Here is a 27,553-nt window from a genome sequence, read left to right on the forward strand (position 1 = left end):
CCGTACTTTCCAGAGGAACGTTACTGGCGTCCTCGGCAAGGTATAACCAATGAAAGTGCCTGCGTTCTGTTCACGATGTTGACTGGCTGAAAGGTTTGGGAAGGGAAAGAATTTTTTGGAGCTGTTTGGGGCTCACGGTTCAAGAAGCCGACGGGCAGTACTTGCGGGTGTAGGAGGCAGGTCGTGCCGTGACAAGGCGCCGAAGACCGCACGGCCACGCTAATGCTGAATTCCAGTTTTTCTCATGTCCTGTGACATCTTCCTTCCTTCCTTTTCCAGCTCTTGTAGCCCCTTCACGAACTGCGTTGAATATCATCATCATTCCGTCATTAGCTATGAGTACATATCCTTGCCATTCGCCGGCCGCTGTGGTCGAGCGGTTCTAGGCGCTTCAGTCCGGAACCGCGCTGCTGCTACGGTCACAGGTTCGAATCCTGCCTCGGGCATGGATGTGTGACGTCCTTAGGTTAGTTAGGTTTAATAGTTCTAAGTCTAGGGGACTGATGACCTCAGATGTTACGTCCCATAGTGCTTAGAGCCATTTGAACCTTCCCATTCCAGCCTTTTAATCTTGATGAAACTGACAATGACTATCTCATTATATAAATTATATAATTCATAGGTAACTTTCCTCTAGACACTATATCCTTTCGCTGACCCAATTTGCCTCAACAGTTTTCCTTCGAATATGCCAGGTTGGTTTTCATCGACTTCCGTAAATATCCGTGTTTCAGCACTGTATGTTAGCACCGACCGCACTAAGCCTTTATCCAACGTAACTTTCATTTTCCTGAACAACAACGTAGAATTCTGATGTTTTATGATGCAGTGGTAGAACTTACCGACGGACAATATTCGTTTTGGGATTCATACAGTTTACTTATGACCCAGCATAGGTGAAAAACGCACGACATCAAACTTAAGAGTATGTGAACCAGTTTCTATGAAAGGGCATTTATTAGGATAATTTTTCTTAGTTACAGGCATGTACTTCGGTTTCCCTTCATTTATATGTAGCTTCGTATTCCTAGCAGCTCTTGCAAGACTTTAAAAGGGGTCGCTCATAGCTCTTGGCGTTCTAGCAATTCAATAAAGACTCTGGCGCAAGAAGTTCTTGCAGTTTTTCAATAATCATCTACATGTGCCAGACCTGAACTGAACTGCGCGGATAGTCCCCATTGTCTTGACGCCTGCATCGCATAAAACCTTTCGTTTAATATAAACAGAAGACACGATAATGAATCTCTGATTCAATTTTTGTGTGGTCACAGCGATGGTTTCTTACGTCAGCAAGCACAATTTGGAAATAACTCGCAAGTGTGGTTCCTTTTGCAGGCTTGGAATTCTGCTTAACCTGTCGGTTTTCTAGACGAGTGTTTTAGTTTAATGACCGTGCATGCTCACGATAGAAAGGAGTCCACAGAGCAGAACACAGCGCCGTTAGCTAACCGGAGTTGGCGTTTAATAAACGAGACGTGTTAGCGAGGTATAATTAACGCCAGGAAGTTCAGTTTGTTCCTTTGAAAACTTTTGAGTGTGGAGTAGTTCTGTGTTTTTCTCCCTTTTGAATTTTAACTATTACCCTCTTTTGATATTGACGGAGATTATCGCTGGAAGTTGACAGAAACCAACTGGAGGTGCTGTAGCGACTGTGTTGCGATGTAAGTTTTGTAATGTAAAGGTCGTATATGACAGTCTTTCCGAACGTAATTGGAATGCTACAACACATTTGTTAGCGGTGCAAGACTAGTGATAATTTCAATACTTTATAATACGTAAAAGAAAGATGGGCGACACTTACTTAGACAGTTTTAATATTGTAGTAGTGCAGAGGATTAATACAGGCCTGTCAATAAACCTTTCGGAGTACATATAGGAGGGGTAGGGATTTGTCATGTAGTCTGCTTCGCGAGTAGGACTTCGCTCGAGGCTGCGGAATTTCCTAGGACGAGACAGAAAGAAATTTCAGTCGTTGTAGTACGAGGGACTTTTAAAGATAAGTTACGTATTATTATAGCACGCCAAGTAATTTTTATTTAAGACTCCACAGCACAGCACTTTAAAGTGACACAAGAAACTCCCATCGTTTTTCAACATAGTCACCAAATCTCCGTTAACAGCTGTCGGAATGTTCTAGCAATAGTTCAGTTCCTCGTCGATATAAATTCGCGCCTTGATCATGTAGCCGTTCGAAATCCGATGTGTGGACGTCCTCAACATTGTAAAATCTCTTTCCCCTCGTGTTCTTCCTCGATTGCCTGGACATTGTCCTCCGCCGGCCGGAGTGGCCGAGCGGTTAAAGGCGCTACAGTCTGGAACCGCACGAGCGCTACGGTCGCAGGTTCGAATCCTGCCTCGGGCATGGATGTGTGTGATGTCCATAGGTTAGTTAGGTTTAAGTAGTTCTAAGTTCTAGGGGACTTATGACCACAGCAGTTGAGTCCCATAGTGCTCAGAGCCATTTGAACCATTGTCCTCCGTGGTCGATGTGACCTTCCTTCCTGAACAGCGTCACCCACTTCTTCGCGGCCTTGGTCAAATTGTTGGCACCATTTCAGTACGACTAGGTAAGACATTACATTTGATCCATATGTCGCCAGAATTTTGCGGTGAATCTGTGTGCAGTTCAGACGTTTTTCGCACAAGAATCGTACTGCCCCACGTACCTCAACTTCGAGCTATGTAACAATTGCTGCGTCACTTCATTCCCGCACTGTGATGTACTTGTTATTCGTACCGAAGCAGAACTGTGTCTGCAGGAAGCCCGTAACACGGGCTCTTACTGACAGTGTGTGCCATTCTCGTTGCGAGAAGTTCGTAGCGCGGGACGACGTGTAACAAACTTTAAGAAGTCGATATACGCACTCGCACACCTTATTGCTTTGAAACCGCTTTACGCACAGGCATTCCAGTCGTCCCCGACAACGCAAAAATACCAGCATGACAATGTCGTAGTATATAGCGTTATAAGTGTTGTACAATCACATTTTCTCTAAAGCTGTAGATTCAAAGTCTCCAACACGAAACATAATGACGAAACACACCGTCGAAGTAGACATTTTTCCTTGAATAAAGGACAGCTGCGGTGCGATTCTAAAAAATCGTAACTTGTTGCAGTCCTATAACTGGAAAGCCTGTCTAGGAGTAATTATAGCATGGCATCTCATTCTCATAACAAAATAAAAATTTATTTAGTGTGTAAAAAGATATGTCAGTGTTATAAATATAAAGCATCATAATTAATGGGTGACTAGGGGGTGTGAGGCCATAGCAAACTTCGTCTTTGGGCGCGCGCCTTCCATGTACCCTCGGCGCCACCCCCCAAATCCTCCTTGCTGACGTCTTACCACTTTAATCTTGATCGCTGCCTAGTCCTGTTATTCGTTCATAGAGATCAACACGATTTTACTGTAATGTTTACCTATAACTTCATTGTAACTTTGTTTGTATGACGGAGTACAAAACATGGAATACACAGTGTCTAAAGTCGCACTGCTCGCAGTAACGCTATTCCTTTTTCACTGTTCCGTTGTCGATCGATGAGAATCCATAACAACACATCGACAAGCGTTAAATAATCTTTACAATTCCGTTACGTTGGCTCATTTGGCATTACTACTATTACTGGCACCACCACCACCACCACCACCACCACCACCACCACCACCACCACCACTGATTTTAGATCTTCTTTCTCCCCCTCTTACGTTGTCACACCTCTTCCCCTTTTCCTGTTTTCCCTTCCTAATTTTTTTCGCCTGCCACAAATATGCGCACCCGCTGTGCCCAGGCAGCCATACGCTAGTCACGCCACTGACCATTTATTTTTTAATTCACAGTGCCATTTTCACCCTATCCAGGAAGAGGCCTTTAAATTAGAACAATCATTGTACAATCTGAATTAAAGAAATTCACTTTCGGAGCGATGGCATATAATCGTCGCTGTCACGTCCCATGCTGTATTAGCCTCTGTTCCAAATTACGATTTATTTTGGTGTTTTGTTTTTTTGTGCAGGAAATGTTTCATTTGGAGTCGGCCAGTGCTTAATGAGAGTAGCAGAAGAGCTGGCGGCATCTTTGGTCGCTATTTAAAGGGCGACGCGATGATGTGGATTAGGAACATATTCCGCAGGTGTTTAATATCAGATGCAAACACTGATAAGGTTGGTTGTGGGACTTACTCGCAGCGATAACGAACAGAGGCCCAGGTCCCTGTGGGGAGATAAGGCCGAATGCCTTACACCTGCGGAAAGTTCACAGGTTTGTTGCCTCTTCTCTTAATTACCTACTGGCCTATCCTACAGGTCGTGTTGAGAAATGTGATGCAGAGTAATTGAGGGCACTGTTGTCACGTCACAATTTTCCCGGTCCATGTGTGAGTGGTGCTCGGGGGGGGGGGGGGGGGGGGGAGGAACGACTGTCGAAATACTCCGGCATGAGCTCGATTTCCTCTTACTTCACCGCCATAGTCAATGCATAACATATATGTAAGAGGACGTAATGTTCCGCTTGGCTTTTCAAACGAGGCCGAGATAAACGCGCCGCACTTTTTTGGATTTTGTCTATCTCCTTAAAAACCCTGCCTGGCAAGTGTCGAGACCACCAAACAGTATTCAAGGTTCTGTCAAATGGGTGGTTTGTAAGCTGCCTCTACCGCACATGAATTATGTTTTCTTAGGATTATTTCAGTGAACTGCTTCTACACTTCCAGGCACTACACTACACTTTAGGCAGCGCCGGACCATTCAGATATTTTACTGTTGTTTCGATTCATTTCGCGTGAGCCAAAGATCGAATATTAATGAATCTTTTCGCCCTTCAGTACGCACTACGTTGGATTCTCTTTTTTTTTTAAAGGTTTAACCACTAGCCTCACGTATAATTTTTCATTTCTGTACTGGCACTGTTTGCATTTGTGTATCACAATACAATCAGCTTTACTCAATCGCACATCTTCCTCTTCTTTCATTGAATATGTGGATCTGAGAGAGACCAGTAACAAAGGTCGGTTATCCTCATACCAATTCTCTCTATATTCCAGCTATGGGCTACAATATTTTATAAAAGGTATTTAATTTGGGCCTATGATTATCAAGACCGGAGTACAAACCATTTTTCAAACACATCGAGCCAACGTATGTAAATATGGCAAGTCATAAAACAGTAAGCCGAAAAAAATTGTCTCTTTATGTAAAAATGTAAGTGCCACACACAAGCTGTTACAACACGCATATTGACTCTATGAAATACATTAGCAGACTACAGAGTCAACATGCCTGTCCGAACAGTTTGTGTGTGGTTCTTAAATTTTTACATACAACGAAGAATCGTTTTCGGCTTATTTTTTGGGGGGAAAAATATATACATATGTTGGTTCAAAGAGATTCAAAAATTGTTTGCACTCGGATTTTGAAGATGGTCATCATATATCGAAATTAATTACCTGTAATAATGGTTATACCTGATGTCGTGCCTTCAGTTATGATGTTGGATCAGTTTATTATCAACTCTGTATTTTCGTTACACGATAAACTAACATCATTAAGTTTATGGTGTCTATTCAGTATGTTATTTCAACCAGAATTATTTCGCAAGTTACCACATGCTGTACTTTTTTCTATAATCAATATTTTGTAGGAGATAAGCTTTATTACATATGCTGAAATCAACCGCTATGTTTTGTATCTGCGTATGCTCGTAATACCTTAATTGATGTTCACAAACGTGATCCTTTATCTGTTTCAAAAAAACTATTTCTGCTAGACGTTTGAGAAAATGGCTCTAAATCCATTCCCTTCATTGTCGCTAATATCTTCCGGGCTTATTATTTAGTCAGAAGTCCTAGTATGCTACAAATACACCGCGAAACCTTCTTACACTTCAAGTAACGGAATTCATAAAAGGACTCTACAATCGGTTAGTAGAGTTAGATCATGTAATGCTATCCAGACGCTACGTCATCCTCTGCCAATGGCAATAGAGCGTATGCGCTATAGAGAGCACATCGCTTTCCGTCGTTGCCAGCTTTCCGATCCTGGAAAACGTTTTTTCCAATCCAAGTACCTCCTGAGCTGGAATCGCGGGATTAGTGTAACCCGTAACATCTGTATCCAGAATCATACTCGGCAGACAACTGTGAAAGACACGGCATACTTCCGATTCTACTCCGTATGAAAGTTTCCTCCCTTTCCGCTCGCGTAAGAACGTGGGAGAACCGACTAGTTAAATGTCTGTGTAATTAGTCTAATGTTCTAGTGAACCACACTACTGCGATCTATAAGAGGCAGTAGAGTATACCCAGATTCCTCAATAATGTTTCTTGAAACTGTAAGCAGACTTTCGTCGAATAATTGGCGTCCATTTTCAAGAGTGCGCTAGTTCAGATGTTTTAGCCTCTCTGTGACTGCCGTGGGTCAAACAAACGTGCTACCAATAGTCCTGCCCTCCTTTGTACACGTTCAACATTCCAGTTAGGGCTGGTTGATAAGCGTCTCACATACTTGACCAATATTGTAGGACCGCTCGCCCTTTGTAGACTTCGTTGTCGCAGTACCCTTCCAATGAACCGCAGTACCAATGACTGAGCTTTTATGATTATTCCATTTCATATCGCCAGAAATTGTTACACTCAGGTGTATCTATTACTTTTTTCATTTACTTGTGACCCGTCGATAAGCTTTTTTACCTTATGTGAAGCGCACAGCTTTACATATCTGAACACTAAGTCGCCAATCTTTGCAACACTTCGAAATTTTACCAACACCTTAATTATAGATAACATTATCATCAGCAGTTACAATTAACATTACCTGTCAGGTTACCTACAAGGGAAGCCTCAGACCTGTTAATCATAGATTTTGGTGGTATGTTGTAGAGGGACCTGTCTTGAGTTCGTGGCTAGCAGCTTTCTATGCGACGGCTCCTAGATGACAACAAAATCGATGTTGAAGTTTTGTACGTATCTCATAATCCGCTAATGTTAAACACGTTTCTACCAAACTAGCGTAGCGCAGCGGATGAGGATGAGGGCTACCATGCTGATGGTATGGGTTCAGACTCCGCCCCTGCACTTGTTTTCAGATTCTTCGTACAGAATATCATTAAATAGTATATGTCAAGCAAATGTATAAAAGATAGTAATTTTTGCCGTAGTAACTTTATAATTAAATGTCATTGCAGCACATTTTGTTCAGATACGCATTGCGTTTGTCACAGAATAGAGAATCGTCTAACTCGCTATCCCTTGCATCACTTCCTGTGCTAGAACAGAATTCCCTCGTGGAATATGCCTCAGAAGCAATCGAAACACACACTCGTAGACAACCGCGTTTTTCACGAAAGCTAGTGCGTTGCAGGCTCATTAATTTTACACAAGTGACACAGAAAATACAGATGGTTTAAACACTTCTACGACAAATACCATCCGGAATTCCGAATGACTGATGTTCAAATGTTTGTGAATTCCTAAGGAACCAAGCTGCTGAGGTCATCAGTCCCTAGACTTACACACTACTTAAACTAACCTATGCTAAGAACAACACACCCACATCCATGCCCAAGGGAGGACTCAAACCTCCGGCGGGAGAGACCGCGCAATTAGTGACATGGCGCCTCAAACCACGTGGCCACTCCACGCGGCTGAATGACTGATATTTTAATGAAATTACTTCGGTAAAAATCAGTTTTTTAAATAATTTTGCATGAATTATACTATTTAATGGTATTCTGTACAATGTATATATACACTATGTGATCAAAAGTATCCGGGCACCCCAAAAACATACGTTCTTCATATTAGATACATTCTGCTGCCACTTACTGCCAGGTATTCCGTATCAGCGACCTCAGTAGTCATTAGACATCGTGAGAGAGCACACTGGGGCGCTCCGCAGAACTCACGGATTTCGAACGTGATCAGGTGATTGGGTGCCACTTGTCATACGTCTGTAAGCGAGATTTCCACACTCCTAAACATCCCTAGGTCCACTGTTTTCGATGTGATAGTGAAGTGGAAACGCGAAGGGACACCCACAGCACAAAAGCATACAGGCCGACCTCGTCTTTTGACTGACAGAGACCGCCGATGCTTGAAGAGGGTTGTAGTTTATAATAGGCAGACATCTATCCAGACCATCACACAGGAATTCCAAACTGCTTCAGGATCCACTGCACATGCTATGACAGTTAGGCGGGAGGTGAGAAAACTTGGATTTCATGGTCGAGCGGCTGCTCATAAGCCACACATCACGCCGGTAAACGCCAGCAACGCCTCGTTAGTTGTAAGAAGTTTAAACATAGAACGATTGAACAGTGGAAAAACGTTGTGTGGAGTGACGAATCACGGTACACAGTGTGGCGATCCGATGGCAGGGTGTGGGTATGGCGAATGCCCAGCGAACGTCATCTTGCCAGCGTGTGTAGTGTCAACAGCAAAATTCGGAGGCGATGGTGTTATGGTGTGGTCGTGTTTCTCATGGAGGGGGCTTGCACCCCTTGTTGATTTGCGTGGCACTATCACAGCACAGGTCTACATTGATGTTCGAAGCACCTTCTTGCTTCCCACTGTTGAAGAGCAAGTCGGAGATGGCGATTGCATGTTTCAACACGATCGAGCACCTGTTCATAATGCAAGGTCTGTGGCGGAATGGTTACACAACAATAACATTCCTGTAATGGACTGGCCTGCACAGAGTCCTGACCTGAATCCTATAGAACACCTTTGTGATGTTTTGGGACGCTGGCTTGGTGCCAGGCCTCACCGACCTACATCGATACCTGTCCTCAGTGCAGCACTCCTTGAAGAATGGCTTGCCATTCCCCAAGAAACCTTCCAGCGCCTGATTGAATGTATGCCTGCGAGAGTGGAAGCTGTCATCAAGGCTCAGGCTGGGCCACCATACTGAATTCCAGCATTACGGATGGAGGGCGCCACGAACTTAAGTCATTTTTAGCCAGTTGTCCGGATACTTTTGATCACATACAGACAGTGTCTGAACCCCCGCTGTCAGCGTGTTAGACGTGAACCTTAGCCGCAATCCTACACTCGCTTGGTCGAAATATGACTGACGTTACAGGGACAGAAGACTGTGCATAATACTTAAACATCGATTTTCTCGGAGATTAAGGGCTGCCTCATGAAAAGCTACTAGCCAGGTACCCATGATAGGTCCCTCTACAACACACAAAATATTCATCAAAATCTGTGATTAAGATCTATTGGTCGCCCTGTAAGGTACAACACGAACAGCAAGCACATTTCACGAGGACCTCCTGTTACAACTGTAGACGTCATTTTCGTTCAATATTAAATGCTGGATTCTTCGTACCAGTAAATTTTTATTCCAGTTACAAATTTCGTCTAATACCCGATATGGCGGCACTTTCGTTACTAAGCGTGGGCGGGGACCTGAGTAAAATGATTTTGGCAAGTGGAGAAATGGTGCATTCACCTGTTTGCATTGATCCGTTGTTTTCATGGTATCGTGTGAGAAAAGTGCAGTGTCCCACCCGACAAAAATCCCTGGCTAGCCCAAGAATTGAACCTATAGTAGGTTCAACGCATGACAGACAGGCACACTGACCGCTCACTTACGAGGGCGGACATGGACGTATTATTTTTATTCTAGAAGAATTTTTCATATAATTCGAGGACGTTCCGATATTCCGATCATTATAGAAAGAAGGAAGAGTGTGATCTGATTTGTTCTCAACGGCGAAGTCATTCGACACGGAACACAAGCGTCGACTATGAGAGGATGGGTGATGGAAGTCAGCCACGTGGTTTGAAAGGAAATATTCCGGCAGTTGTCTTACGCTATTTATGAAAATTACAGAAAATTTAAATATGGATGGTAACAGAGAAATTTCACCCCGCTCTGTTAAAATGCTAGTCCAGCATCCTAAACACGCAGCAAGTACAGTCGCTTCTCATTGTAGACACTGGTGAAATCAAAGACTTGGTATCTTCATCAGAAGAATATCTGACAACAAAGTATTTTAAGTAGCCCACACAGTTTCAGATGCGTGGTGAACTTTGGAGTTCTATGCAGCAAAACACTAAGACAGCTCGAGACGCTGATGATATGGTACTTAAAGATGGTTACAGAACACTGCAGTAGAATTTTTGAGGTCAGAAAATTTTGAAATATTCCCCTGTTTGAGCATTACCATTACGAGTGAAACGTCAGTGCCTTATGTAAGGTATAAAAAACTATATACACAAAATTTTAGTATGTTTAGAGGAGATTGTTATATGACAGTGTCACAGGTGCACTGTTTTCCCGCTCTGGATCGATGGAAGTTTTGACACTAGTGATGTTCAGAAACGGTGTTCAAACTTCCGTGTGATAAATATTTTAGAGATATCTGAAAATGTTCTTTTACAAAATGGTTCAAATGTCTCTGAGCACTATGGGACTTCACATCTGAGGTCATCAGTCTCCTAGAACCTGGAACTACTTAAACCGAACTAGCTTAAGGACATCACACACATCCATGCCCGAGGCAGGATTCGAACCTGCGACCGTAGCAGTCGCGCTGCTCCGGACCGAAGCGCCTAGAACCGCCCGGCCACCGCGGCCGGCTGTCCTTTTACATTAATGTACAACTGGCATCTGCGTGTTGTTCACTAACGCGCTCAGAACAACCATGTGTTTCGCGAATTCCAGTTTCAGCAGCTTCAGTCAGAAGGGCAGCCAGCTTCCACCGAAATGTGTATCGCTGTCTTTTACACTGAACACTTAATCTCCCCATAGTTTGAGCACCGTCTCTGAACAGCACTAGCTTCAAACCCTTCATCGACTCTTAACAGGGAAACGATACACCTGTGACATTTCAATCACATAAAAAAGTGTGTATTTTTATGCCCTCCAAACGGACTACATAATTTTGTATCCTCGTTTTTTGAAGCCTATATAAGATTAATATCTAACTCTACATCAGTACGCCATAAACATCCCTAGGTCCACTGTGATAGTGAAGTGCAAACGTGAAAGGACACGTACAGCACAAAAGCGTACAGTCCGACGTCGTCTGTTGACTGGCAGAGACCGTCCACAGTTAAAGAGGGTCGTAATGTGTAATAGGCAGACATCTATCCAGATCATCACACAGGAATTCCAAACTGCATCAGGATCCACTGCAAGTACTACGATTGGCGGGATGTGAGGAAACTAGGATTTAATGGTCGAGCGGCTGCTCATAAGCCACACATCACGCCGTCGTGGATGCGGATCGCCGTCACATTGAGCAGTGATACTAACCTGGAACTTAAAGTTGATACGCAGTGAATTAATGATATCCTCTCAAGTGGAAATTGTGTGTTCCTTTCAACAGTTTATTCGTTATTCGTCACGCCGGTAAATGCCAAACGACAACTCGCTTGTTGTGAGGAGCTTAAACATTGGACGATTGAACAGTGAAAAAACGTTGTGTTGAATAACGAATCACGCTACACAATGTGGCGATCCGATGGCAGGGTTTGGGTATGGCGAATGTCCAGTGAACGTCGTCTGGCAGCGTGAGTAGTGCCAACACTAAAATTCGGAGGCGGTGGTGTTATGGTGTGGTCGTGTTTTTCATTGAGAGGACTTGCACCCCTTGTTGTTTTGCGTGACACTATCACAGCACAGGTCTACATTGATGTTTTAAGCACCTTCTTGCTTCCCACTGTTGAAGAGCAAGTCGGAGATGGCGATTGCATGTTTCAACACGATCGAGCACCTGTTCATAATGCAAGGTCTGTGGCGGAATGGTTACACAACAACAACAACATCCCTGTAATGTACTGGCCTGCACAGAGTTCTGACCTGAATCCTGTAGAAAACCTTTGGGATGTTTTGGAACGCAGACTTCGTGCCAGGCCTCACCGAAATACATAGATACCTGTCGTCAGTGCAGCACTCAGTGAAGAATGGGCTGCCATTCTCCCAAAAACCTTCCAGCACCTGATTGAACGTATTCCTGGGAGAGTGGAAGCTGTCATCAAGGCTAAGGCTGGGCCAACACCATATTGAATTCGAGCATTACTGATGGAGGGCGCCACGAACTTGTAAGTCATTTTCAGCCAGGTGTTCCGATACTTTTGATCACATAGTGTGTGTAGTACTCTCAAAGATTCCTCATTATTGGTGCGCTGATTGTACCACCGCAGATATGCACTAAACGAGGATGTACAATTGTCGCTTATCTTTGTGTGCTCTGTGGGTCTGGTGGAGAATAATCTAGAAGGGGCCATCACAAATTTTCCGTCCGAAGTCCGGACAGTCCAGAATCGATGTGCCAACTATAAGGGTTGATTAAAAATTTTCCGCTCGATTGGCGTACCGTCCAGAATCGTGGTCAGCAGTGAGCCAACCATCCGACCGACGCACCAGGTTGAAATCAACCGTATGGGAAAACACCGTGTCGTGCTGCTTGAAGATGAAGATGTCCGTAACTGCCTACGGCACATCCTCTTACGACAGGAATCGTCTAACCTTCAACACCTTTCGTTAAGGAACTGAAGATGCGATCATCACATGTTGAGAGACCCGGACTCTAGGGTGGGCGCTGGAGTATCTCTAGTAGCACGCTGGTCCGGCATGGACACATTTAAAAAAGTCAGTGCTTATATACCCGCATCGGAGTCGCGCTACGTTACATATACGCTGCAGCAACGCCATCAAATGAAAAACTTTTGATCGCCCGTTTACCACAGCTAGAAACTTCCACATTCGATTTTATGAGTTTGTGATTGTGTAAGTAATTTTGTCGTGTGGTTGGTGTGCCCGACTATTTTCCGTACCTTACTTTCCGTGTGCAGTCAGACTCGCAGTTTCCTTTTATGAATATTACTGGTTTTCCTATCTGATGTTGCACCATTATAAGGGAAAGCAATGTAGGGAACAGTGTTTGTAAGGGGATAGTGTACGTAGGTGCACTTGATGTTTTCTGGTTGGTGTTTCAATGTGGTGACCGATTTTAGTCAGTGAAGAAACGTGCAGTAGACCGCCATAAGCAATTTCTGGCATTTACTACTGATTTTGTTGTTATGAGGCTTCAAGTTTGGTTTTATGGAGTATTTGTAAATATTACGATTTATGCATGTTTAAGCGTTGTATAATGCATTAAAGCTATTTGGAAGATACGTTTAGTTCTTCAGTCACATAGTTTTATGGTGAGTGAAATTCCGTATATACGTGTAATTAGTTTCATAACGTGTGGACAGTTGAGTTATACTTAGTCTGCACTACACCATCTTGTACCGTGAAAAAGGTCGTGGTCTTCTGTCATCGAAAAAGTGATACTTCCAAATGAAGAAACTTTCTTAAATGTCTTTAACAGTTTTCTGTTTCTTGAAAGTGGGAATTTCTTACTTGCCGATAGCTTCTATTTAAAAAAGTATTTAACTTGTAACTTTTTTGACACTACTTCTTAATTTGATTTCATTCACTTACTATTGGTATGTATTAGAATAATGATGTAACACACAGACTGTTAAATACGGGTATTGACAAGATTTTTTTGTGATTGTAACATTTTCAGATATGAATAGAATTTTTGTTCCTAGGTACATGACCATGTTGTGGACCTTGGAAATTTTTCGTATTTGGAAACCCTTTCCTGAGTAATTACTGTAACACCAGAAAAAGACTGCAGCGCACACAACATGACTGCTATTACTTCAAAATGGAATAAGAAAATATATTAAATATCTGTCACAAGACTGGCTAGAGCCGAATGTCTGAAAAGTATTCTAAGCTCCAACACTCCCCCTACTTCGTGTTTTCTCCGTCGACCAAACTATACGCTGAGCTTTTCATCGGTCTTCCTAGAGATTGCCATAACATTTTATGAATATATCACTACAAACAACCCTGTGTTTGTCACTAACACAAACAATAGTGTACATATTTCGTTTTCCTGAGACAAGTCTAAACAGCTTTCTATGGCCTACTGAGATACCACACAATAGTTTGCGACAGTTGGTACCAAAAGTACCGTGGACGTCCGTCGACAGCAGGAATGTCGCTGCGCGCAAACCAACCTCGCTGCCCGCTGGGAACCACGCCCCCCGGAGCAGCAGCTTCACAAGGGAGAGAGACGCGCGCTTAAGTAACCGTGCACAAGCAGAGGTTTTCGGTTGCAAGTTGTAAGTTAAGTCCGAGTGTTGTTAGGGAGCTCCTGCAGAACGTTCCTCGTGTCTTAGTCAGATGCAAACAACAGCCGATAGAAAGACAATGGCTAGGCTTCAATGAAAACTGAACAGTGAATAGAATTACTGCGTTTCGACAGAGGCCACTTGCCTCGAGATTTAACTGACTACTGCTAGTCTGGAACTTTTCTTCGAACAGTACATAAAGACAGAAGATCAGATTTCTTCCGACTTTAGTTCAGAAAAAAAATTTTAGTTGGTGGTGATAAACAGAACAGATAGGCTAAACCTGCGTTGTACAGTTGCTATAACCAGTGTTACCGAAGTTGAATAATGTACTTTCCTGACCACTATTCTGTGTTACTTTCATTGTGTGTGTGTGCTGCCTTAGAACCCACGCATCCGCTCTACCGCTACACCTGTATTAGTCTTTTTCAGCGGCAGTCCACAACACATTTTGCGCCTGTATGCACAAAAGAATTTACTATGGCATACATGGAGTTTAGCGCCGAGCAGATTGGCCCTGAGCTAACCGGTAGGGTTGCGAGTTGCCATCGTGTTCGTCTGTGTGATGTGACGATTGATCGTGATGAAGGTCGTGGTCGTTGCAGGTGATGAGCACGGGCCCGCCCCGGAAGCCAGACGGCCAGGCGCTCCCGGGGTACCTGGGCTACGACCCCAGCTCGCCGCCGCTGCACCCGCAAGACCCAAGAGTGGCTGCTATGCGGTAAGTCTCACTGAGAACTGTCGACGCTTTTAGCACCCTAACCACGAACCGGCGGGGTTGCATCACACAGGGATTGCATCCTCATTCTCCCATCAAAGTAATACACACCTTTTGTGGCATTTCGAACTTTCGTAATGTATCTGATAGCTTCAGTTGTTTATGGGCTACGGAGCTACGATTTACGTAGCAGCCATCGGGATTTATTAGTTCATTGTCCTCTGAGTGACTGAGACGCTGACTGCATCGGACTACCAAGCACCGTGTTACAACGATAATGGTGCAAGCACACGTAGTTATGGAATCTCACTTTTGCGTGTTTCCAGAATTTTGAAATCGAAATTTTAAATGTGACATAAACTTAAATAGATGTTGCTGACATGATAAACAGAAACAGAAGGTCGACGCAGGCAACATTTGATAGAGAGTTTCCTATCACAAAGGTAACGTCATGAATGTTCAAATGCGTGTGAACTCCTAAGGGACCAAACTGCTGAGGTCATTGGTCCCTAGACTTGCACAATACTTAAACTAACTTATGCTAAGAACAAAACACACACACACACACACACACACACACATATATATATATATATATATATATATATATATATATATATATATATGTGTGTGTGTGTGTGTGTCAGAAAATGTTTGAAACGCTTGTAGAGATGTTGCAGGGCAGGTTGTACTGAGATAGGAATGTTACAAAAAAATTCGATACGTTACGCCATTTCAGAGTTATTTAGCATTGAAGTTAGCCAAACAGATCGTCGCGTGCGTAAATTCGTTTCAGCTAATGAGTCAAAGCACTCGTTGGGTAACACCGCCCCTGGCAGGCCACTTGAATGCGAGCGCGCGACGCCCCGATTGCGTAAATTCTATGCTAAATAACTCGGAAACACAGCAACGTATCGAATTTCTTTCTTAACATTTATATCTTAGTACAACCTGCCCTGTAACATCCCTACAAGCATTTCACACATTTTCTGACCACCCTGTATATATCTCCGAGAGAGCACTCGAACGTCTGGCGGGAGGGGCCGAGCAATCCGTGACATTGCGCCTGAAACCGCACAACGTCATGACAAATATAATTAGATAGCAAAGATTATTATTATTATTATTATTATTATTATTATTATTATTATTATTATTTCTTTCTTTTCTCAGACGTTATGTCTGGTCAAAAATGGAAAGTGACGCGGACTTTGATCAAGCGTGACTTCCTTTTAAATGTACGGTATATGTTGTATTGCATTTAGGAACTTTCGGGTAATTGAACATGTATCAATAATTACAGATTGTATATATAAGTTTGGATGTAGCTGTATTGCATTGATGTACTGGTGGATATTGTGTGGTATCACTCCTGTAGTTGATAGTATAATTGGTATAATGTCAACTTCATCCTGATGCCACATGTCCTTGACTTCCTCAGCCAGTTGGATGTATTTTTCAATTTTTTCTCCTGTTTTCTTCTGTATATTTGTTGTATTGGGTATGGATATTTCGATTAGTTGTGTTAATTTCTTCTTTTTATTGGTGAGTATGATGTCAGGTTTGTTATGTGGTGTTGTTTTATCTGTTATAATGGTTCTGTTCCAGTATAATTTGTATGCATCATTCTCCAGTACATTTTGTGGTGCATACTTGTATGTGGGAACGTGTTGTTTAAGTTTATGTTGTAAGGCAAGTTGTTGTATTATTTTTGCTACATTGTCATGTCTTCTGGGGTATTCTGTATTTGCTAGTATTGTACATCCGCTTGTGATGTGATCTACTGTTTCTATTTGTTGTTTGCAAAGTCTGCATTTATCTGTTGTGGTATTGGGATCTTTAATAATACGCTTGCTGTAATATCTTATGTTTATTGTTTGATCCTGTATTGCAATCATGAATCCTTCCATCTCACTGTATATATTGCCTTTTCCAATTTACTTTCTTCGTATCTGTTGATGTTATGTGATCTAAAGGGTTGTAGAAGTGGTTATGAAATTGCAGTGGTGTAGCCGATGTATTTATGATTGCTTTGTGTATATTGCTAGTTTCTGCTCGTTCTATAAAGAATTTTCTTAAATTGTCTACCTGTCCGTAATGTAGGTTTTTTATGTCGATAAATCCCCTTCCTCCATCCTTTCTGCTTAATGTGAATCTTTCTGTTGCTGAATGTATGTGATGTATCCTATATGTGTGGCATTGTGATCGTGTAAGTGTATTGAGTGCTTCTAGGTCTGTGTTACTCCATTTCACTACTCCAAATGAGTAGGTCAATATTGGTATAGCATAGGTATTTATAGCTTTTGTCTTGTTTCTTCCTGTCAATTCTGTTTTCAGTATTTTTGTTAGTCTTTGTCTATATTTTTCTTTTAGTTCTTCTTTAATATCTGTATTATCTATTCCTATTTTTTGTCTGTATCCTAGATATTTATAGGCATCTGTTTTTTCCATCGCTTCTATGCAGTCGTTGTGGTTATCCAATATGTAATCTTCTTGTTTAGTGTGTTTTCCCTTGACTATGCTATTTTTCTTACATTTGTCTGTTCCAAAAGCCATATTTATATCATTGCTGAATACTTCTGTTATCTTTAGTAATTGGTTGAGTTGTTGTTTTGTTGCTGCCAGTAGTTTTAGATCATCCATGTATAGCAAATGTGTGATTTTGTGTGGGCATGTTCCAGTGATATTGTATCCATAATTTGTATTATTTAGCATGTTGGATAGTGGGTTCAGAGCAAGGCAGAACCAGAAAGGATTTAATGAGTCTCCTTGGGATATTCCACGCTTAATCTGTATTGGCTGTGATGTGATATTATTTGAATTTGTTTGGATATTAAGTGTGGTTTTCCAATTTTTCATTACTATGTTTAGGAACTGTATCAATTTAGGATCTACTTTGTATATTTCCAATATTTGTAGTAGCCATGAGTGGGGTACACTATCAAAAGCTTTTTGGTAATCAATGTATGCATAGTGTAGCGACCTTTGTTTAGTTTTAGCTTGATATGTCACCTCGGCATCTATTATCAGTTGCTATTTACATCCTCGTGCTCCTTTGTAACAGCCTTTTTGTTCTTCATTTATAATTTTGTTCTGTGTTGTATGTGTCATTAATTTCTGTGTAATGACTGGAGTTAATATTTTGTATATTGTTGGTAGGCATGTTATGGGGTGATATTTAGCTAGGTTTGCTGTGTCTGCTTGATCTTAAGGTTTCAGATACGTTATTCCATGTGTAAGTGTATCAGGGAATGTGTATGGGTCTGCAATGTAACTGTTAAATAATTTGTATTAAAAACAGAGATTACATGACTTACCTAACGGGAAAGCGCTGGTAGATAGGCACAATAAAAAACACACAAACACACTCACAAAATTTCGAGCTTTCGCAACCCCCAGTTGCTTCGTCAGGAAAGAGGGAAGGAGAGGGAAACATGAAAGGATGTGGGTTTTAAGGGAGAGGGTAAGGAGTCATTCTAATCCCGGGAGCGGAAAGACTTACCTTAGGGGGAAAAAAGGACAGGTATACACTCGCGCGCGCACACACACACACACACACACACACACACACACACACACACACATATGCATCCACACATATCCAGACACAAGCTGACATATTTCTGCAAACATATGTCTGCTTGTGTCTCTGCCTAGTGTGTATATTTAGTGTAGTGAGTGCTCCTATATAAACCAGTAGTTGTAACTCTTCCATAGTTGTGTTGTCATATATTTTGTTGTGTATGATTGTGTTGATAGTTTTTATTGTAGTTTCGACTAGTGGGTTATTTGGCGGTCTATGCAAGAATGGTCTAATGTCTGTATTTGTGTCTTTGTATTCTATATATGTCAGCTGAAATTTTTCTACTATATCTAACATGTGTGTCACTTCGTGTTCTATTTGTGCTTATTCTGGTGGCTGTCTTAAGATTTCGTTTTCTTCTGATTGTTTAGTTGATGCGTGTTGTTCTTTGTTATTATTATTATTATAAGGGACTAAAACTATCGTCGGAAAAAACGCACTTCATGACAAATATCAGTGATGCCCCACAAATCTTAAAATCGTAACACCACAATATCAAAAACAAAACTACCAAGGAAAACGGATACCAAACAATACAAAACAGAAGATCGCCATATAAAACTGAGTACATAAAATGAGAAATAAAATAAGAAAAACATATATAACAAAGAAAACTTGGTCCCGGAATACAAAACTAAGACACTATTAAACATTGGCAAGTTCTGAAAACTGTATGCAAGATTTGGGTATTCTTAAAAACTGAAATAAGTTGAAAGAAGAATTCTAAGGAAAATATTGGGACCTAGAAGTAATAGTAATGTTGAATACAAATTCAGATCGAACAGATAGCTGTATTTGAGAGCAGAAAAGCTAACTGATGTAATCAGGAAAAGAAGACTATAGTTTTATGGAGACAATACCGAATGAATAATGAAAGATGAACCAAGAAGATTGTGAACTTACTAAACAGCTACGAATCGAAGCCCATGTGGTTCACCGAAATTGACAAAGATATGAAAAACACTACATTTAGAACGGACATGATACGTAGATAACAGAATAATTATTTAACAGCAGCGCAAAATCAGGCCTTGAGGAAAGACAGAAGTCTGGAAATCGAAGAAAGTGTACCGAGGAAGAAAAGGGACGACGCACTTCAGGAGCAACGAAATGCATAGATGACAATAACAATAATAATAATAATAATAATACCAAGTGTAAGTAGGCTGTTTCGGTTTTTTATTGGTAACGCCACATAGCGCTCTATATGAAAATCACTGACTGTGCTTTGTGCAGTCTGACGCTGGTCTTCATTGTTGCAATAATCGCTATTGTAGTGTTGGGTAGTTGGCTGTTAACAGCGCGTAGCGTTGCGCAGTTGGTGAGCCGCCAGCAGTAGTGGATGTGGAGAGAGAGAGATGGCGGAATTTTGAGAGCAGACGATCTGGACGTGTGTCCATCAGAAAGAGTAAATTTGTAATATTGGATATCATAGACTGATAAATATATATATATATATATATATATATATATATATATATATATATATATATATATAATGCCTTTTCAATACTATTAAGGGGATACGGAATCGGATTTTGGGTTAAAAAATCGATTTTTTTTTTATTGGCGTATTATATTCTGCCATGTTTCCTCTTTAAAATGACGTATCATACATAGCTCTACTACAATTATAACTATTTTATTTTTATATATTTGTGAGATCGGGTATTGCGCTTTAGTTATACACGTCTCTCGTGGCTGACCATGAACTTTTTGGCAGTACCTTTAAAGTGACATGAATTCAAATATCCCGGTTTCCAGCGACTATTTATACACTAGTTGCCCGAAAATGTTTCTCTCTGGTTTCCTCAAGTTACTCTTTGACTTTGTGGCGGGACTGTTTTGTAAACAGTGTGATATAAGAAAGTAGTAGTTGTTGAGTTATTTCATATTTAGTGCTTCATTTTTCGCAGTGAAAATGCCTAGAGCTAAAGCAAAAGTATTTAAAAAGCGTGTGAACTGGCAAAAGAAAAGAAATAATGATTCATTAGCAAAGCAAAGCAGTTCATCATCATCACTGTTGGAAAATGTGAATCCACTTATTACTGATTTGCCGAACGAACTTACACCAAATGAAAACAGTGCTTCTCATAAAAAACTAAGAGATTTGGAAGAGAAATATAATTTACTTGATAGAGGGAATGAAGTTTTTGAACTCATTGATACGAATATATTGTGTGAAGCTCTTGAAAACAGTTTGTGCTGCAAAAAATGTCATGGAAACGTTTCTCTGAAAGTAGAATCCCATGTTGGCCTGGCTGCCCAGTTTAATTTAATATGCAGTGTTTGTAAATACAGCTGTAAGTTTCCAAGTTCGGTTTCAGTAACTGTAAATAATGGATACAAGAAAACTGAACTTTATAGTGTAAATATTAGGTTAGTTTATGGATTGCGAGCAATTGGTAAGGGCAAAGCAGCTGGTGATATGCTATGTGGTGTTCTAAATCTTCCAAGTGCACCTTCAAAGTTTGAAGCTTACAATTATGTACTAGGATCTGCAGTTGAAGATGTAGCACAGAAGTCAATGCAGGTTGCTGTGGAAGAAGCAGTGGAAGAAAATGACGGCAGTCGTGACCTCACAGTGGCGTTTGATGGCACGTGGCAGAAAAGGGGCCACACCTCCTACAATGGTGTTGTAACAGCAACTAGTGTTGATACTGGCAAGGTTATTGATGTTGCAATAATGTCTAAATACTGTAGGTGCACAGACAGGCTGAAAAATGAACACAGTGATGACTGTATTGCTAATTATTATGGTAGTAGTGGTGGCATGGAGGTTGCTGGGGTGAAGAAAATTTTTCATCGCTCTTCACAGTGGTATAATGTTCGCTATGTCAAATATCTGGGAGATGGTGACTCTAAAGCATTCAAAGAAGTTTTGGAAAGCAAACCATATGGGAACAGTGTAAATATAAGCAAACTTGAATGTATAGGACATGTGCAGAAGAGAATGGGTGCCAGGCTGAGAAGGTTAAAATCAGTTATGAAAGGGAAAAAACTAGATGATGGGAAAACCTTGGATGGCAGAGGAAGATTGACTGATTCCATAATAGACCACATTCAGAACTGCTATGGCCTTGCAATCAGGCAAAATACAGGCAATCTTGAAGAAATGAGGAGAGCTATATGGGCTTTATATTTCCACAACATGGTTTGTGCCCCAAAGGTGAAAACAGCTGGTGTAAATACAATAGGGGACTAACAACAGGAGAGAAATACATTCACCACCACAGTCTACCATCAGCCATCATGGCAGAAATAAAGCCCATTTTCAGAGATCTGGCTGACAGAAGTCTTCTGATGAAATGTCTTCACGGAAAAACGCAGAACCCCAACGAGTGCTTGAATAGTGTGATATGGCATCGTCTCCCAAAAACAGTGTTTGTCGGAATTAATACACTACATTTTGGTGTGTATGATGCTGTGGCAACCTTCAATCTTGGAAATATAACTAAATGCCAGGTCCTTCAAAAGTTGGGTATGTGTGTTGGTTCCCGTACGGTACGTGCTATGTTCTTTTTAGATCAGCACAGACTAAGGCATGCTGATAATATAATCAAGACATTAGTGAAAAAAGCAAGACAGGTGCAGAGGGGTGCCAAAAGAAGACTTGAAGATGATTATGAAGACTGTGAAGGGGGTATTAGCTACGGATCAGGAATGTTTTAATCTTCTTTCTCCGTTTCCCGTAAGTTTACTTTTTACTTCATCTAGGAACATTATCTCAGGTACTGGTCAACCTAGAAGTCTGAAATTTTTATGACGTAGTGACATAGGTCCCTATTACATACTGAGACAACGATTTTTTAATTACTTGATTTACAAAAGACTTAGGGGTGATAGTCTAGTAAAAAGCGATGGAAAAAATTTACTTAAAAATAAATGTACAATATCTCTGTAAGAAAATACTTTGACAATAAACTGTTGTTTCAGTATTGTTGTAACATATGAATGCACATACAGTAAAATTTTTACCTCTCTGTCTCCAGTAGTTTGTGAGAAAATGTTCCCTATAGTAGGCATATATTAACATTGCGGGGATAGGTGATTCCGTATCCCCTTAAGGTAAATACATTGTTTTTTCTCTATCAAAATCTTTCTTTTGCTAACTATGCCTATCAGTAGTTAGTGCCTTCAGTAGTTTGAATCTTTTATTTAGCTGGCAGTATTGCCGCTCGCTGTATTGCAGTAGTTTGTGAAAGGTATAGGTTATTGTTAGTCGGGGCCATTCTTTTGTAGGGATTTTTGAAAGTCAGTTTGCGTTGCGCTAAAAATATTGTGTGTCAGTTTAGTGTTGATCAGAATAGGGAAAGAGCGAAATGTCTGAGTATGTTCAGTTCTGCTCAGCTGTTTGAAAATAAAATAATGTAAGAGGTTTATCAGCACAGTAATTAATTAATTTTTCTAAGGGGACGTTTCACAAGGAGACTCATTTAGTCCTTTCTGGTTCTGCCTTGCTCTGAACCCACTATCCAACATGCTAAATAATACAAATTATGGATATAATATTACTGGAACATACCAACACAGAATCACACATTTGCTCTACATGGATGATTTAAAACTTCTGGCAGCAACAAAACTACTACTCAACCAATTACTAAAGATAACAGAAGTATTCAGCAATGATATAAATATGGCTTTTGGAACAGACAAATGTAAGAAAAATAGCATAGTCAAGGGAAAACACACTAAACAAGAAGATTACATATTGGATAACCACAACGACTGCATAGAAGCGATGGAAAAAACAGATGCCTATAAATATCTAGGATACAGACAAAAAATAGGAATAGATAATACAAATATTAAAGAAGAACTAAAAGAAAAATATAGACAAAGACTAACAAAAATACTGAAAACAGAATTGACAGCAAGAAACAAAAGCTATAAATACCTATGCTACACCAATATTGACCTACTCATTTGGAGTAGTGAAATGGAGTAACACAGACCTAGAAGCACTCAATACACTTACACGCTCACAACGCCACAAATATAGAATACATCACATACATTCAGCAACAGAAAGATTCACATTAAGCAGAAAGGAAGGAGGAAGGGGATTCATTGACATAAAAAAAACCTACATTATGGACAGGTAGACAATTTAAGAAAATTCTTTCTAGAACGAGCAGAAACTAGCAAAATACACAAAGCAGTCACTCATATAAATACATCGGCTACACCACTGCAATTTCATAACCACTTCTACAACCCTTTAGATCACATAACATCAACAGATACGAAGAAAGTAAATTGGAAAAAGAAAACACTACATGGCAAGCACCCATATCATCTAACACAGCCACACATCGATCAAGATGCATCCAGCACATGGCTAAGAAAAGGCAATATATACAGTGAGACGGAAGGATTCATGATTGCAATACAGGATCAAACAATAAACACCAGATATTACAGCAAGCATATTATAAAGATCCCAATACCACAACAGATAAATGCAGACTTTGCAAACAACAAATAGAAACAGTAGATCACATCACAAGCGGATGTACAATACTAGCATATACAGAATACCCCAGAAGACATGACAATGTAGCAAAAATAATACAACAACTTGCCTCACAACATAAACTTATAAAATAACACGTTCCCACATACAAGTATGCACCACAAAATGTACTGGAGAATGATGCATACATATTATACTGGAACAGAACCTTTATAACAGATAAAACGACACCACATAACAAACCTGACATCATACTCACCAATAAAAAGAAGAAACTAACACAACTAATCGAAATATCCATACCCAATACAACAAATATACAGAAGAAAACAGGAGAAAAAATTGAAAAATACATCCAACTGGCTGAGGAAGTCAAGGACATGTGACATCAGGATAAAGTTGACATTATACCAATTATACTATTAACTACAGAAATCATACCACACAATATGCATCAGTACATCAACGCAATACAGCTACATCCAAACGTATACATAAAACTACAGAAATCTGTAATTATTGATACATGTTCAATTACCCGAAAGTTCCTAAATGCAATGTAACATATACCGTACAGTTAAAAGGAAGTCACGCTTGGTCAAGGTCCGCGTCACTTTCCATTTTTAACCAGACATAACGTCTGAAAAAGGAAAGAAATAATAGAATTTATGCACGGTATAAATTTTTAGTTATACATAGATATACTGTAAGAAAAGATACTATACAGCTAATGAAATCAACTACAGCAACAGCAGTGAGATTTCAGTTGTGTGAGTTCATACGACTTTAAATGCCAAATTTATTTCTGCTTTATTGTGATACGCTGTAGAATTAAAGAAAATGAGTTAGTTACACAGTCTAACATTTGTGTTTAAAGAAAGATGGAAATATTCATCTAGAAGCTGCACTTTAAAATAAGTGTTCGTACGTAGCTGCACTGCTGCATTGTTACGTGTATGTCGTGTCTTTCAGTGACATCTCAGTGGCACGTTTGCGTCTCTTCATACAAGGGAATACATTTCTTCTTCCTTACTTAATACATCGCCACTGCAACTATGACATGACACATCATTCTTCTAGGTAGTACATTTTCATACTACCGCATTCCAAGCTGACATATATCGTCAAATTGGTAATCAACCACAGATCTCTGCTCCATGCTGTTCGAATAAAGTAAGTCTTTGTCTGACCAGTGCAGTTATCTTACAAATGCAGTAAAAATGTTTACATATTTGTGTTTCCGTTGCTACACTTATGCTGTTTCTGTGTTGTTTAACTTTTAAGTCAATGTATCACAAAAATGATACTATTTCCAACTAATCTTTGCTCAGAATGAAACATTTGTACAAACAGTCCATTACACCTCCAACAGAAGGCCTTACTTATTAGATTAACATAGCTTTGATATATACAACATCAAACCTCACACTGAATTAGTAAATAAAATTAACAAATTAGCAAATAAAAAGGAAGTTATGCCTTTGTGTTTTTAAAGTGTGTTTCTAAAATGTACGTTAATGTCTTAACTGTGTCATTACATATTATACAACGACCTTCAGTTCTCGAGTTCATTATTCGGCAGTATTCCTTAATTCTCTGACTGACTTCTGAGATTATTCTTCGCGCCCCTGTTTTCTTCGCGCCCCTGTTTTCTTCGCGCCCCTGTTTTCTTCGCGCCCCTGTTTTCTTCGCGCCCCTGTTTTCTTCGCGCACACCGACTCCACACATCCCTATATCCTAATGTACTTCTTTCATCCATTGGACTTGCCTTTGTTCTCCTGGTAAGTCAATATTGTATTTACAACACTTTGTGGTTTCATTCCCTTAATATGTCCATAGAGAGCCAGCGTTATTTTTTTCTCTCCGTTAAAGTGTGTTAATGAGATATTTTCAAACTTTTCATATAATTATCGTTTGATCTCAAGTGAAATGGAAACGCAACTGCACTTATTTTTGTGTGTTGAATTATTTTATTTCAAACTTCTTCGGGCAACAGAACAAAGTAAAAATATTCAGAATCATCAACTTCTCAAATTATTTCTCCAGTACGTTTCCAACAGGAACATCGTGTCATTTAAAAATCAGCTTTCCCATAAAGTAACAAATTAAGGAACAAAACGGATGATAACTATAAACTTAAAGAATTATCGAAGATCATTATACAATGTCTAATGTACTTATAAATTAATTTACATGTCTGATACTTCAACGAACTTAGAAAGAATTGTAGTTAAAAGTAATCAGAAGTTCAGAGTTCGTCGTGTAGCATTTCCGCTTACTGTTTTTTTTTTTAAATTTTACATGCTTCAATAAAAAATTCAGGATGTAATCTTCAACATTACAGTAAAATCAATTTGAGGATTGTAATATCTTCACCGGAATGCCACAGAAAAATAAAGACTAATAGGTGTGAAACGACAAAGGAAAGTGTTTTAGCATACATTTAGGACCTCGAGTGAGATACTGCATCTGAAACCGGAATCAGGATGTCAAGAGTTCTTCGAATGTTGCAACAAAATTTTTCGTTCTTTTCATATAAATCCTTATCTGCAGCTCCAGAAAGGCGGTTTCCAGCAATGCATCTTATTTTGCTGTCTGGGAAGAGAGAACGTATCTTCCTTGAATAAGATATTCATGAGTGACGGACTTATTCTCGCTAATCACCGATAGATAGATTTATGCAACATGCATTGCCGAATGGTAGAGAACACTCACTGGCTACGACAGGCTGAATCTTAGCTACAGATGAGCTTCAGTATCTAGTATCGAAATCTCGGTGACTGTATCAATGGACCACTTTTTATTGAAGAAACAGTAATCGATAGTATTTACGCCAATTCCCTCAGAAATTTTAGCATTGTTTGTTGAAGATGGGGCCCCGAGTATCGGTATCAGTATTATGGTCGTCGTGCACATTTTGCTCCAGCACCAAGCCAGATACTGAATCAAACGTACCCACGGCAAGGTGTAAGTTTCAACTTACAAGGGGAGGCCGCCAAGTGTGAAATTCAGATTCGATTCATACTGCGCATAATAAAAGCTCATGGCCAGAGGTGTAATGTGGCAAAGCACCAAGATGCACATCTCAGCCGTTGTCGAGAAAGTCGACAGTTTAAAGAAACCGTTGCGGTGAAATACTCTCTACGATTAATAACTTTTCACAGCGTCGTGGCGCAGCGGTAAGCGCTCGGGTTTGTAATCCGAAGGTCGCCGGATCGAATTCAAATGTGTACACACACACACACACACACACACATATATATATATATATATATATATATATATATATATATATATATATATATATATAATTCCCGGCAATCAGTTGCAACAATTATGCATATAAGAAGTTGTTGAAAGTCGTTTCTCGTGGAAAAACTGGCGACTTCGAACATCATTATGTTTTCCGCAAACAAAGTTGTATTTCACAAATGTTATTAATTGTCTTCATAATGTTAACCACGTATAGTTAACGGAAGACGTAGAAACGGTATTCCGAAACGAATACGTGTAGCGTAAGTCAAACTTTCGAATTAGAATAGAGACCCCACGAACACAAATTCGCTGTGGCAGGTATGAAATATAAACTCCGTTACTCCCTCGTTACACTTGAAGGACAGATGTTGAATGGGC

The 27,553-nt window shown here is 40.3% G+C and overlaps 1 protein-coding gene across 1 annotated transcript in view; it reads left to right on the top strand.

The window, feature by feature from the left end:
• LOC126481458 (uncharacterized) overlaps positions 1-27,553 on the top strand; it is a 331,508-nt gene that overhangs the window by 274,515 nt on the left and 29,440 nt on the right. The window contains exon 6 of the mRNA XM_050105231.1: positions 14,746-14,861. Coding sequence (XP_049961188.1) covers positions 14,746-14,861 — 116 coding nt within the window. The remainder of the gene's footprint in view (positions 1-14,745; positions 14,862-27,553) is intronic.

This window comes from Schistocerca serialis, chromosome 5 (assembly GCF_023864345.2).
Source record: "Schistocerca serialis cubense isolate TAMUIC-IGC-003099 chromosome 5, iqSchSeri2.2, whole genome shotgun sequence".
Lineage (NCBI taxonomy): Eukaryota > Metazoa > Arthropoda > Insecta > Orthoptera > Acrididae > Schistocerca > Schistocerca serialis.